The sequence below is a fragment of the Oryzias melastigma genome, linkage group LG11, assembly GCF_002922805.2.
Source record: "Oryzias melastigma strain HK-1 linkage group LG11, ASM292280v2, whole genome shotgun sequence".
Lineage (NCBI taxonomy): Eukaryota > Metazoa > Chordata > Actinopteri > Beloniformes > Adrianichthyidae > Oryzias > Oryzias melastigma.
This window is the reverse complement of record NC_050522.1, coordinates 9,139,234-9,154,410: the sequence shown is the minus strand read 5'-3', so window position 1 is coordinate 9,154,410 and position 15,177 is coordinate 9,139,234. Positions and strand designations below refer to the sequence as shown.

Here is a 15,177-nt window from a genome sequence, read left to right as displayed (position 1 = left end):
GAAACTAGGCTAAAATAGTGGACCGTACTGTACCGTAGTAATGGAAACCAGGCTAAAATAGTGGACCGCACGGGACAGCTCAGTGGCAATTAGGCTAAAATATTGGACCGTACCGTACAGGACCACTCAGTCAAAACCAGGCTAAAATAGTGAACCGTACTGTACTGTACTAATGGAAACCAGGTTAAAATAGTGGACTGCACCGGATGGCTCAGTTGAAACCAGGCTAAAATACTGGACCATACCGTACATTATTGCTCAGTGGGAACCAGGCTAAAATACTGAACTGGACCGGACCAGACCGTACTGGACTGGACTGTACCATACTGGACTGCTCAGTGGAAATGAGGCCTCAGGATCAACTCCCAAAACGGAAATTCTGAACTGAAACTGTATATTGAACTGAAAGCGAAGAGGGAGAGAAACAAAAAAAAAACCCAAAAGTTAACATCCAAATAAGTATATTTTTTATTTGGCAAAAAAATCAATTGATTGTTTTTATTCAAGTTTTAAGAATTTGTATTCATGTTAAAGAAAAACATATATTTTATAGTTTTTTTTTTAAAGTTAACAATACCATTGAGTTAAAAACTTTAAAGAATTATTCATTCATTTCAAATCTACAACCTGTTTTTTTCATGTACTTTACGCTGATCCTGATTTGACCCCATAATAGAGTTGATAAAATAAGATTTTGAAGCGAGGATCGATGTCATCTTTCTTCACATTTTGAGACTCTGGAGCTTCAGGTTGCAGACCCCTAAGTGGATGTAGCTCCAATCTCTGGCTGGATAGCTTACATTTCTGCAAGGCGTCTTACAGCAGAGTTCTGTAATCCAGCAGAATCTTTTTTGATGAACACTCTGAACTGTTAGTCCGACTGTTTATTTTGCACTTATCACAGTAATTGAGATGTTATCAGGGTTCCTGCATGGAGAAAAAAGGCACAAACACAAACAGAGTGACTCAGCCTTTTGTCTGCTTCCTCCTGTCATCTCCTGCCAGTTTACTCCACACACCTCCCACACAGCGATGAGAAAGCATCCTCTTTTCTATATTCCTAGCTGCGTTTCCGTGTGCATCCTTTTGGCTCGGCTGCTGATTAGCTTTCTCAGCACAAGAGTCCCGATAAAAGAGTTTTCTGCTGGTGTCTTTGTTGTTTTGTGGTGGCAGAACAGATGAGCATCCGAGCAGCTGGGAGACAGAAAAGTCACCTGAGATGGGCTCAAAGTGGTGAAGCACCGCTGCACAATAAATGAGTGACCTAATTCAATTTGACATTTATCTAATGAAAACAAAATTTCCAGGATCAGTGTGACAGAGAGGAGCAATAGGATCCACTCCACAGTAATTGCAGTCAGTCCATTTCACTTGGATATAAATTTCTGTGGAATGGATTTAAGGAGTGAGCAGTCAGTCATGATAGATTGAGGCACTTTGACTGAGATTACGTTTTATCTTCCTGCTTAAAGCATCCTTCAGTTGAGTGTGATTACAGAATTACCAAGCTGAGAGTTTTCTGAAGCCGTCTAATTAACACTTTTTTGCTTTTTTGCTTTGAAAGTTCTTTTATATTTTGTTCGTTTGTCCTTGAAATTGCTTTCTACTTCAAGTTTGAAGTGAATTTGAAAAACATGAGAGCATAATTATTCCAATAGAACTGCTTAAGTCCTTTGTTTGTGTTTCTTTTTACAAGTTCTGACTGTTGATAAAGATTCTTAACTTGCTAATTTTGCTGTTATAAAGTTATTTGTTTTTGCTGAAAATTTACGACTGTCATAAAAAGTTTCTTTTGATTAATCAATATCTATATACTCTAATATTCTGATAGAAATTCAATATTTATACATTATATTTATTTACAACCCTGGAGAAGCCAAAGACAATTCTATTCTCTTTTACACTTTATTTGACTTTTTTTTTTGCTTGTTCATTTTGGATAGCAGCAAATAACAATGGCCAAAAAATGTAAAATATGAAATAAGAAATGACAAATACAATTTTAAAAGTTAGAAAATAAAAGAGGTTTTCAGAGTTAATATGTATCAAATGAGTTCATAGAAAAAGAATGTGTCAGGCTCTCAAATTGACTGTTAAAAGCTGAGGTCACCTAATCACAAAAGTTTTGAAAAAGTTTTTCTGTTTCCTTAAAAAAATTGTAGCTTGATCGAAACCAAAACATTAAATAAATCTTGTTTAAGTGCTTTAAATATCATTAAAATAGAAAACAAGAGAAATATTAAAATAATTATACAAGATATATTTCAAAAACTCCAAAATAATGTGAAAAAAATAAATGGGCAATCCACATGAAAACCCACTCATGTGTTGTTTACAACTAAAATAAAATCTCAGTTGTGGTGAAGGGTTTATTACAACGGAGGAATAACCAAAAAAAAATGTTTCTAAAAGTTTTTTCTTGTATATTTACAACTTTACAACTCATAAATATACGACTTTAAATCTCATAAATGTATGACTTTTAATCTTGTAAATTTATGATTTTTAATTTAGTAAATTTACACTTTTTTCTTATAAATTTACGACTTTAAATTTTGTAAATGTATTACTTTTAATCACGTAAATCTCATAAATGTATGACTTTCAATCTTGCAAATTTAAGACTTGTAATCTTGTTAATTTAAGACTTTAAATATCATAAATTTATGACTTTAAATCTTGTAAATGTATTACTTTTAATCACGTAAATCTTGTAAATGTATGACTGTAAATCTTTTAAATTTAAGACTTGTAATCTCGTTAATTTACGACTTTAAATATCATAAATTTACGACTTGAATTCGTACATTTATGAGATTTGATTTAATACACCGTCATACTTTTATGTCTTTTATGTTTTATGTCAATGTCTTTTTATGTCATGACTTTTTTTTAAATTGTCGTCGACATTTCTTTGCATTTAATCGAATTTAAAACAATGTTTTCAAAGCGCTCGCTCCACTATTAAAAGCAAATGTTTTATTTTTAATCTCATTTAAGACTTTATAACACAAACAAAAAGCTGTTTTATTGTGTTTATCCCCAATTATGCATGATTTTCTTTATTGTTTTTTATTTCCTAGTAATAAGAATGACTAAATGTTTTCATGTTGTTTATGTTTTTTTTAAACAGCTGTATTCTTTTGAGAACGAATGTTGACAGTATAGTAACCTTTTCATTTCAAAGCAATGTGTTTATAAAAAAAAGGATATTTTTTTATATTTATCCTTTTGATGCTGCATTGAGTCAAACTTCAATCTCTGGTTTTCTAAACAAACTTCCTTTTTATTTATTTTTGTTGTTTTATATCAAAAATCAATTCAGTGTTTCTTTAAGGAGTGTTTACTATCACAGAAATCTGATGTTTTAGTATGTTTTTTTTATTATAATTAGTGTTTCACAATCACTGTTTTATGCTGCAAAGATGCGGGTGGAGAGAGGAGTGAATTTATTTCAAAAAAGAGACATTTCAATTTTAATATTTGGGTTTTGTGCAAAAAAAAATCCACTGACATTTTTTTCACATCAGCAAAATGCTCTTTAAAAAAGAAAAAAAAACCCAGCTGCCTTTCTCCTGTCAATCAGTGAGTCAATGAATACATAAATCATAGCAGATGCTGAATTAAATCTTTAATTTAACCGCAGCAGGAAATCTGCATATGATCAGTGTGTAGAAAAACATGTTTTGCTAGTGATGTGGCAGGAGTCTGGAACACTGGAGAAATCTGTTTCTCAAAAACTGCACCAACATTTTGATTTAGTATTTATTTAGAAGCAAAAAATAGTCTTTTTTTCCGTTTAAATCACTTAAAAACCTCCTTACTAAAAGTCAACTTTTGGGATGATCAGCCTCCCTTTTTTGTGAACTTCATCAGGACACATTTGTTTTATTACAGAGGCCATGTGTCTGTGCAATTTATCTAAAATGAATTGTTAGTTTGATCTTTTTGAATATCAAATATTTTTTTCTTCACCCATGTCGAAACTCCTCATAAATATTGCAAGTGAACATATAAAACTATTTATTTTCTCTGTTTTTTACAATTAATTATTGTTGCTAATATTGAATACGGCTACAAATTAAAGTAAGAAAAAGACACAAAAAAGAGCACGTTAGAAAAGAAATTATATCTAATTTCAGGGAATGATGCAGTTATGATTTGCTGTTTTTTTTCCCCAAAAAATTCTAATAGAAAAACAGGGGTTCATTTATTAAACAGCCTCAAGATCCTTGATGTTACTGTCGGGAAATGTATGTAGACAATAATAGATGTAGTGTGCATTTCAGAACTGGAGCAGCTGCAGAAACAAAACCTTATTTTGGCTCCTACAATCTGTCAGAGTTGCCCTTTATGTAAAAGATTGAGTTTTATTCTTATTCCGTCCACAGAGATATACGCATTACATGTGTAGAATTTAAAATGTCACTCTTTTTATCCTTTATGTGCTACTTTTTCAAAATTACTTTTTTTTTTTAAAAAAAAAGGAGGTTTATTTTTGAAAAGCATCATTTTTTTTCTTCTACTTCAAGCTGAAGGATGAATAAAAGCTCCGGTTTCACGTTAGATCGAACCTCCTGACTGTTGGAGCTGATTTCAAACTGGACTGAATATCTGAACTGCTGTGACACATTCCAGAAAAATTGCTATGAGATCAGTGAAATTTTCTTTATGAAGTCCTCCCCATGTTTTTCCTCATGTGCGTGGCCACGGCACCTGGTTCTGGTTATTGAGGTAATCAGAAACGCTGCTTTTCGAGCGGACAGTCGCCTCACACCTGCAAATGGCAGCATTTCCAACACATTTTCTTTTAATGCCGTCCCGGGAGTTTGCCATCAGTTGTGCGTGCCATTTCTTTGAGTGGTGCAGAAATGCCGAATGTGTCGAGCAGAGGTGGGCGCTCACAGGAGACATTCAGGAATGTTCTTTTTTTTTTCTGAAACCATAAAACTTTACAAGCGAGGGGCTATTTTTAGCAGACTGATAAAACATTGCTCCTCTCTCTTGGGTCCCTTTGCAGTGTGACGTCCGACGTGTTTCTCTGCCATAGCATGCCGCCGCTGCTGCATTCTGAGAATCCCTCCGGATGCTCTTGATGCACCAAATGCAGCTACAGTGGTTTCAACTAATGAAGCTGAAAGGGGGATATATGTGTAAGCATTTACAATAAATGAGCTGGAGTCATGTTATCACTCTTCATAATCAATAAGTGACTAAAATTTGACTTTTATAAAACATTTTTCCCTTCAGCTCGTCATACTAAATAAGTAAGTTGTATAGTGCCGCACAAACGGCGTATGTGTGCTTCTAGAACATGTTAAAACACCAAGAATAAAATTTTCATTGGGTTTTAAGACGTTTTTTCCTCCTGTGTTGTCAGGCTAACACCTCATTGCTAGCCTGTTAGCATTCATTTTTTAACAACTAATTCTCATGGAAGTTAATTTTAATGTGAGAAAACCTTTGTAACTCATTGCATCTACTTAATATAGACAAAATTAAGGTTCTTGTGGGTTCTTCCCTTTTTTAAACACTCAGTTGGCCCCTTTTTAAGGTGTAACGATCAAGCTTTAAAACAGAGATGATCTAACTTTTCTTAACTGTATCTACATTTAGGGTTGGACCTATTATCAATTCTTGTATTGGGGTGAATTTTTACAAACTTTTTCATTTAATAAAAATAAGTTTATAAAAAAGGGAGGCGGGGTTTTTGTTTGAGGCATTAGTGTTGAATCCTCATCTGTGGAACGACCTCCTTGATTTGTCCGTTTTGGAAAAGGTCAACGTTTTCTGATCCCACATCCATCAAAAATTTAGACCAAGGAGCTAAAAACTGCATTTATATCAGGCTAAAACAAACCAGCGGGGAACATCACACACCTGCTGTTCCACCAATGGGGTCAGCACATGTGTTCCTTTACTGCAAAACACAATCACAGTATTTCTCTGGTTCTTATCAACCTGTTTCTAGTCTGAATGTTTGTGTGCGACTTATTTAGAGATCCCACTCTCTCAAATGGTCACAAGACGCTGTTTCCCAACCACATCTTTATTTGTTTTGAATCATTTTCTGTCATTGGAAGTGGGTACTAATGGTCTTTTTGGATTATCTCCATAAGAACAGCATGTTTGTCATCTTTATGTTCTTTGCTGTGGTTAAAGAGCTAAAGCATGTCTTGTTTTTCTGGCTTTTATCCTTTACAGTAATTGGTGACCTAACTGACACTTTTACTGCTTCATAAAGGTGATTTATTTTTGAACCATGCTTTTGTTTATGCAAAAATAAGAAGATATTCATGTGGTGTGTCATAAGAACACGACTCACATTGTTTGGCAGCTTTTTTGGTGTTTCTAACATTACAATTGTAATTAAAAAAATAATAATGTACCTTTTTATTACAAATGCAGCTCTTTAAGCTTGCATAAATTGCCTAAAAAGGATAAAATGTTTAGTGAATCACAAAATCTGGACCATTTATTTACTTATTGGCCATCTGGGTTTAAATCTAGTTTAAGAATTCATAAATACATTTTATTATTTAATTCCTTCCAGGATGCGAGGAGGAGCTATTATTAGCCAGGACCAAAACTATTTGATTAAAATGTGTTCCGTTTTTTCTGTCTCATGTTTAATTCATACGTCACAATCAGCTTTCATATTGTAAATGTTTAGGTTTGCCCAGAGTTCATCCTGGGAAAAGATATTTTGCAGTTTCCTCCGCTCTCTGAAGCGAGATGATTCACCCTGTTAGAGGAGTATATAAGAGAATTGTAGTTCAAGTGTTAATCTTATGAATTTATTTTAGCCTGATAATGCTTTCTGAGACACTGAGGGTTTTATTGGATGCATGGAGATAAGCTGGAGGCTCAAGAAAGGTTAGGGTTATTACAGGGGAGGAGAGAGCTGCGGGTCTGAATCATAAATTGTCAACAGAGCCACATACTGTCTTATTTTAGTGAAGAAACAGCATGAAGGATGCTGTGCTGCAAATCTGTGGTTTCGTTTGCTGCTTTGATGGTTCTTTTATTCCAAAAGTCCCACTCTGATCATCTTTTTAGTTATTTTAAAAGCGTTCCCAGTGGTCTTTTGTTTATGATTATGCAGTTTTTTACCAAAAATTAAAAAATTCTGTTGTTTTCTAGGACATAGTTTCTGCAGAGTGGCAGTAGATCATTAAAAATTTGGCTCAGAGTTGTGTTTGTCAAAAAGGATAAATCCAGTTTTAATCTTTGAACCTTTAACACCAGAAATGTCTGTGTGATCATCATGAATCTGCTGATTCGCACTTTAAAACAGCTTCACATCAATAGGCAGCACATTATTGACATAAAGTGTTACATACCGACACAAAGCCTCTTTTCTCCACAACATTATAAGAGGAATCACATTGATCACATTCAGGGTTGAAATGTTACGGTAATCAAATAAATGTAAGCACTTGAGCTAAAGTTCTGGTGCAAAAAGGTTAAAAGTTTCACATATCTGAACACTGTTTTCTAAGGATTACCATTTTTTGCCCCATTTTAAGCTCATCTTGCACACTTAACCATTTATTCACATTAAAACGTATTTAAAAAGCTGCTACAACACTAAAAACCTGCAGAATTTCCGCTGAATTGCTAAAGATGTCTGTCACAAAAACGGCGAGCAATAAAAATTGTTCCGTTTTGAGCCTCCTTTCCAACTTGTGGTTTCTACATCACAACTACAATCTTTTTTATACATCACTTTTTTGATCTGCTCCTAGTTCTCAACAATCTGAATAAAGAAAGACCCAGAAATGCAATTTTGAGCTTAACTTAATCAATACATGTCCTCCATCATTAGAGAAATGCCACAAGAAGATGCTAAAAACACAATTTTCACCAGTCTTCAAAATATTGATTATGTTGTTGTACACTTGTTTTTAAAAATACTTTCTTTAAATTCTTTGTAGTAAAGAATTTCATAGTGGGATAGAAACGTTATGAAAAATAGACTGATTACACCAGACTGCAGCATGTAAGTGATTTCATATAAAAAGCCATCAGCCTTTTATTATCTGTGTCATTACCAGAAAAACGATGCTATGGATTTCAACCTCTATGTTCCACCGTGACTCATGCAGGTGTCCATTTCCGGAAGAAAGGCCGAATACATTTTTCTGTTTGGTCAAATCAGGCGATTTATATTTACCATTATAGAAGTAGTATATCAAGTAAATAAATCTAGAAATGATTCAATGAGTCGGCTGTGGTCTGACTGAAGTGCAGGTTAGATTTAGCAACAGAACATGTTTGAGTTCTTTCAGTGTCTGTTCTTCCAGCAGGAACACTGTGCTGCCCAACGTTGTGCCTGCCAGCTCATCAAAGCAAGTCAAATGCAGTTCAAACTAAACTAGCTGTACGGTTTAAGCATTTTTCAGACAACAGCAACACAAAGAGCTTTACAAGCAAGCCAAAAAATCAAATAGCAAAACCTTCATATTAAAAACCACCCATCCATTTAAGAACCCTTTTTGGACCATGGGGTTTCTGTAGGGTGAAGGAGGAGTACACCCTGAACACATCAACAGTCTGCTGCACAAATTAGAGACATGAATTACCCTATAAGGCATGTTTTTGGACAGAGGAAACCAAAGGTTCAGAGAACATTCAAACTCCACAGTGAAAGAACCCGGTCAGGATTTGAACTGGGGCTCCTTAACCTCTGACCTCCACACATACAACACAGTAGATGCGTTTCCATTCATTCTGAAATTGCTCAAATTAGATTTTTGATAATAAATTATCTTAATGGAGCACCACAATTTTGAAAAAACTCTCATTGATTGAAAAAACGTTTCTTGAATGGATCTTGGAAGGATCCAGCTGCTTTCTTGTTGGAATGGATATATTTTTTTAATACCTCTGAACAGGCTTCTTACGTGCATCTACCAACTGTCAATAGACTATCTAATGATCCCATTTAGTGAATCAAATAAAAAAATAAAACGTATTCTCATCTATCGCCGTGTTTTTAATGACTTATCGCGTGAGTTGATTTTCTGTTTATCCGAATAATTGGAATTTAATGAAAACTGTGTCATTGTGAAATTGTGTTTTTTCGCCATTTCTAGAATTTTTATAAAGTTTTGCGCATATGTATTGTGTATTAAAATCCCAGCTACTGAAACATATAACGACTTGATGTAGAAAAAGAAAGAGACTGAAATCAGGCTTAGTTCTGAAGTGAAGAAACAATCTTCTGGGGGTCTGTCCGAACCAGTAACCACTAACAATCACATGAAACAATGAGAACGTGAAAGTTTTGTGATAATCATCTGAAAACTACAGATAAATAAAACCAGTGGATGGTTTAGCTAATGGAGTCACTGGAGAAACACGAGTCTGCAAGCTCATTATGTATTTACAATACAATATTTTTGTAGTATTGATGATTATATGTCTACACAAACCCGATCTGATACATTATAAAAGTCTTCTGGTAAAAGAAAAGTTAGTTTAGACATAGCTGCTCACGATTACTCTTTAATTAGCTCCACAATGCTTCCAGTTTGCTGATTCGCTGAGGTGTAGCAACAGAGTTATTAGCAGAAGACAGGTCTCCATGGCAACGGTGTCAACAACCTCTCCGTTCTAACCCCAAGAGCTCGTGATGCCGACAAAGAAAAAAAAGTTTATTTGCATATTAAGACTTTTCAGATCTTTTTTATGCTAATATTTTGTTTTGCCAGAGAGAAAATCTTACTTTGTGGAACCATGATGGTTTTATCATTTACCCCCCAACCACAATGTATCATTTACAGTTTAATAAAATGTTCTGTCATCAATATTTGAGACTCATTACTGCTCTGCGCCTGTCAGCTAATGTGAAATTAAGTGTTGAGTCTATTAATGTGGTGCATGTTTCTGTGTGGATCGTCTTTGGAGTTTCCTCAGACTCATGAAACGGCCCGAATGTTTTCCAGGATCCCGTCGGGGAGAACGCAGGAGTCCACGGCCCGACGGAGGACCGGAAGGAGAAGGTGCCCAGCCCCCACCTCAGCCAACTGGTGGTTCTCACGAACAGTGAGACGCTCTACGGTCTGGCTCAGAGGGTGGTGGCCACCGAGTCTCTGTGAGTGCCGTCTCCCCGACCGGCCGCTGCACATTCACAGAGTTTATTCAAACAAACGCGGAGAGAAATGGAAACATCTGTTGAAATCGATCCTCCAGTGTCATCACTTGTTTCTCAGGGTGGGGTGATGCAACTCCGCTGTAATCTCCATCCACGCACGTCCTCTGATCAAGTTTGTGTTCACTGTCACCAGGCCGTGTCGCCCCGTTTGGCCTTCAAAGGTTTTCATGCATGTTTGGAGTCATCTCACCTCCAGAAAGCTCTCTTACCATTAAGTTGTTGGGATCAGCTGTCGTCTGTGATTTATTCTCTTCGTGTTTGGCCAAAGTGGTCTCTCCCCCTCTTTGTCTTTGCCTCTCAAATCGGAGCCACAGTGGCGCCCTCGAATGTAATTGGGTCAAACAATGATCGGTGCTGACAGCCCTCCGACTTGTGCAGCAACAGGCCTGGAGCTCAGATAAGACTGCTGCAAATATGCTGAACATGCTTTTACTGTCTCATAACAACTATCTTTTCTTTTTTGGGGGTTAAAGGCTCTGAAAACAAATGATTGCCCAAAAGGAACACTGAAATGTCACTGGTGATACCTAACTAACATGTACTGCAATCAACGTGAATCAGGTGATTCTGACATGGAGAAAACCGGCTTTACTTATCGGCTTTGCACCAATATGTAACACATTTATGGACAGAAAATAGACTCACCCCAATTTGTACGTTCGGAATTCTTGATTTCTGCATAACTCTGGATTTGGGCGTGCATAATTCTTGTTTTGTAACTTATACATTTTTAGCATACAGGTACAAAAATTATGAAATAAAAAAAATGCAATTTACACGTGCAAAAGTGAGAATTGCAACAGCTTGAAACCAACTAGAAAAGTTGCAATACCTGCAATAATGCTAGTCTGAATGCTATTTGCTGAAAGTATTTGCTAAAGATGCTGCAGCTTTTTGCTGAAAATAGTGAAGTAGTTTGCTTTAATTGCTGAAGGGATTTGCTGAAAATACAAAAGCTATTTTTACTACAAATTTCTGAAAAAGTTGTAGTAAAATCGCTTTAAAATCCCTAATACATGGCAATTTTGTAAAAATGTTTAGTGTGTTGCTTCAATATGAGGTAAACTCCAAATTAGCCCAAAAAATCTTAGTGGAAGCCAAATTAGCCACAAACAAAAAAGCTAACTTGTTGCTTAAATACTAGCTAAAATCCAATATAGCCTATAATTCATCAGTACACTAAATTAGAATTAAATTAATTAGAGAATTTCTCCATTGTGGGAGTAATAAAGGATTTCTGATGGTCAAAAACTTTAGCCTGTTGCTAAAATATTAGCTACATTCCAAATTAGCAAGGGAGCGCCTCTCTAGGGAGAGCAGTTATCCAGTTATTCACAGATCAAAAATTACACACAAATTTAAAGCTGTGCACAAATCCGGAATTACACACGCACAAATTGGAGAGTGTATTTTCTCTTCACACACATTGTAGTTTTTTCTGACGGTGCAAAGCCAGTTGAGCTAAAGCCGTGGTGTTAAACATTGAAGTGGACTTTGAATTTAGGCAAGAACTCCAAGACAGTTTTCTGAAAATGGATTTCTGGAAAAATCAAAAGATTATTATAATGTGTCATTTTTAACATAAAAAGTTGTTTCTGTGAACATAGCTATTTAGATGGGTAACCTAAAAGAAACCTGAGCAAAGGGTTAGAGTCCAGCAGAGTGAGCCTCTAGCTGTTGTTCCGCTGTGATCCGAGGAGGGTGACCTGAGGGAACACGCAGTGCTGAAGCGTACTGTAATGTGATTTCCTCTGCTGCTTCACTGAAAGGAGCAAATGTTCACCGGCGGAGCCTCTGCTGTTCCGCAGCCCTCACCAGACACTAATTATAGATTTTGTGAGTGCACACGCTTTGATTTGTTTGTTTATTGGATCGGCTCCTTGTTAAGCAGTGGTTTAGATTAAACATGCTATAAAAATGTTCATTTGTTCATTCAAAGGAAGCATTTGATCAACAAAAAATTCTTGGACGTATTCAACACCCCCACCCCAAGAAAAACATCCATCCCTCCAAACGGAGAGACATGGATTTTTTTTTTTAATTTGGAGTTCACTACCACTTGATGATGTCATCAATAGTTGCCGGTATATCTACGTTAGCACTTAGCTGCTAGCATTCGGTAAAAAGTTCTTCTTTAAAATAACGCTTTTGGACACCGCTACAGCTGTCAACTATTGTCGTACTGTTCATTTTAACTGTATTTTATTTCTACTTTATTGTTTTAACTGTATTTTATTTTCATGTGGATGCATTTCGGCCCAGGTCTCCCTTGTAAAAGAGATCTAATCTCAATGGGATTTCCTGGTAAAATAAAGGTTAGTAAAAAAAATGCCCCAGCAATTGGAACCAGTAGGGTAGGGAAGGAGTTCAGACTGTGGAGCAGTTAATATTTAATACTGCATTTTTTTTTTTTAATCTAAATTTGTTTTTATTTTACTTTTTCATTTTTTAGGTTTAGATCTTAATTTTTTTATAGCTTGAGTTCAGACTAGAAATGTTTTGGAACTAGTTAATCTCTTGATTTTGAGGATTTCAATACAATTCTTACCAACAGAAGCCAATTCCTTTTTTACAATTTTTATAATAAATGCTTTTAAATGTAACAACATATATTTTTCTTGTTTATATTTCTTTTAGATTAAAGCAAAGCTTAATCAGTGATAAACAGTTTTCTTTTATGTCACGATAACTCATAACTTAAAATACTCCCCCACCATTTTAGTGAAAGTTACACTTTCTAGCAAATCCAGCATTTGTTTTTGCTTTTTTCCTCTACCTGTGTGTCTGTAGTAATTGTAAATTATGTAAATCTTTATTTAGACTTCTAAAATTACAAGTTACTTCATGAAAGTAAATAACGATACAACCCTTTTTTAGAATAGGCAGCGGGTGCTGCTGTTGGACTCTCCCACCATTCTAAAGGTCCTTATAGTCAATAAACTGTTCCGTTTTCTTTTTTGCATTGGGTGTCTTAACTTGACTTGGACTTTTGTCAAACAAAAATATTAAAGAAACTAATTATATAGCAAGAAAGAACAAACTGAATTCAATCCCTCTGCTACGCTGGACTTGCATAAATCGATTAGCATCTAATATTTGTCCATGTGCAAAATGTGTGATTACACTAATGTCTGTTAGCTTTTGCTGCATTTTCTCAGAGGGCCTCTTTAAAGTTCAAACCATACCTTAATACCAGAGACAGATGGGGCCTTCAGTATTAATTTAATTCAACGTTTTTCCCTTTCTAAGTTGCGTTTTTCAGGTTCTGCCTCTCACCTCTAACTGCTGGGAAACGGCTCTCATCAGCCTTTTTTTTAGCTTTATTAAACGCCAAGCTCAGCTGAACTTAAGACGACTCAAACCTGCTCGCTCAGTTTTTTGTGTACAATAATACTTTAGAGCAATATAGTCTGAATACACAGAGGAATGGAGGTATTAAAGCTGGGTTTGGGATTTTTCTTCCTTTCACTGCGTCTTTTATTTATCATTTGCTTTTCTTTCTATTTTTTATGACAAAAAATTATAACTATGAGATTTTTTAAATTTAAACGATTAAATTTGTGTTTAAGTAATCCTCAAAGATTAAATGTTTGCTAAAATTCCTAAAACTGTAAACTTGCAGAATCAAGAATCCAGATTTTGGTTTTCATTCTTGAATAGTCCAATGTTCCAAGACAAACATTGACAATGCTGGGCCAAATGTCTGCTGAAACAATAAAACATGTCAAACTGATACAATGTTTCCTTAAACTACTGATCAGGTTTGGTGTAAAGTGTAAGCAGCACGCTGTTCAGGTCACCTGCTCATCACAATATTGATACAAAGTCAAACTGTGCTTAAAAGACAAACTATTTTGCTCATTTTGGTTAAAAAATGTCTTAGTCTATATATTTAACAATGACACCGTTTGAAGTTGTAAGTAAAGCAGCTTAATTTGCCTCTTGTAAATGAATCTGTCCGTCGTTATAACTGACTCCAGGGAATGCTCTTTTTTTCCCCCTCAGAGCATTTCTGGCTGAGCAGTTCGAGTCCCTGCAGTCGCATTTGGATGCAATGATGCCTGCAGCCAAGAAGCCCTTCCTGCAGCAGTTTTATTCCCAGGTACTGTATGTCTCAGTATTCCGAGTGTGTCTTCATATCGGCGCAGGCTTCACCCAGCAATCCCTGCAGCTTTTGATCGTGATAACAGCTTCAGCCACCAGAGCGGTTCCACGCGTCTGTGAGGGCATTTGAAATTGAGCCTCTTTCCCTCCTTTATTGGTTTTTATGTCTGAAATCTAAATGAGCTTTGAATCCCAAAGTGTTTTACCGTCAAGTATCTGTTTGATAAAATCCAAATGGCTCCAAAAAAAAAAAATTTTGATCATTTTTTTTTTTCACATGTTAAGTACATTTAGTATATTTACTAAACAGATCAATGATTTCTAGTGATTAAAGTTTATTGATTTAAGTTGTAAGCTACGTTCACACCGGACATGTGAACGCGCTAAATGTGGGTTCTTAAGCGCCCATGGTGTTCACACTGGACAAACAGGGAGGGGCTTCTTCTCCTTTTTCCTTTTCTACTGTTTACTAGCACATGTCCTCCACCTACAGTTGGTGCGAAATGTTGTAGCGTGCAGATCTCAAATTTTGCTTTAGACTTTTAATTTCACAGTTCTATTACGATACATAAAATACTTTGTGTCATGTAATTCCATCCAGGAACAAACTGCAATCATTCATTTCTTCTTCGTGATTCATTTTCAAATGATTGGCACGTCCATGAATGAAAGGGACGTCATCTGCATGGTCAAAGTTTAAATGGTTTAGCTTGCTAAGGCATTCAGTGGCTGTGCGCTTTGCACGTAGAGCTTAAGTTGTAAAACCTGTTAAATGCGAACATGGGAGTTTTGAACATGGAAACCCGACACGTACGTTTTCATAGACGTTTTCATTGGAAGTGGTCGTTGGAATGCACATAGCCAAGGGTGGCGTAGCTTTAGCCACAGCTACCCTTACAGGTAGATGTATGCAG

At 35.8% G+C, this 15,177-nt stretch overlaps 1 protein-coding gene across 2 annotated transcripts in view; it reads left to right on the top strand.

The window, feature by feature from the left end:
- Positions 1-15,177, top strand: part of vps50 (VPS50 EARP/GARPII complex subunit) — a 112,131-nt gene that overhangs the window by 82,878 nt on the left and 14,076 nt on the right. For both annotated transcript variants that reach the window (XM_036214182.1, XM_024299775.2), the window contains 2 exons: positions 9,951-10,099; positions 14,165-14,261. In XM_036214182.1, the coding sequence (XP_036070075.1) occupies positions 9,951-10,099; positions 14,165-14,261 (246 nt within the window). The remainder of the gene's footprint in view (positions 1-9,950; positions 10,100-14,164; positions 14,262-15,177) is intronic.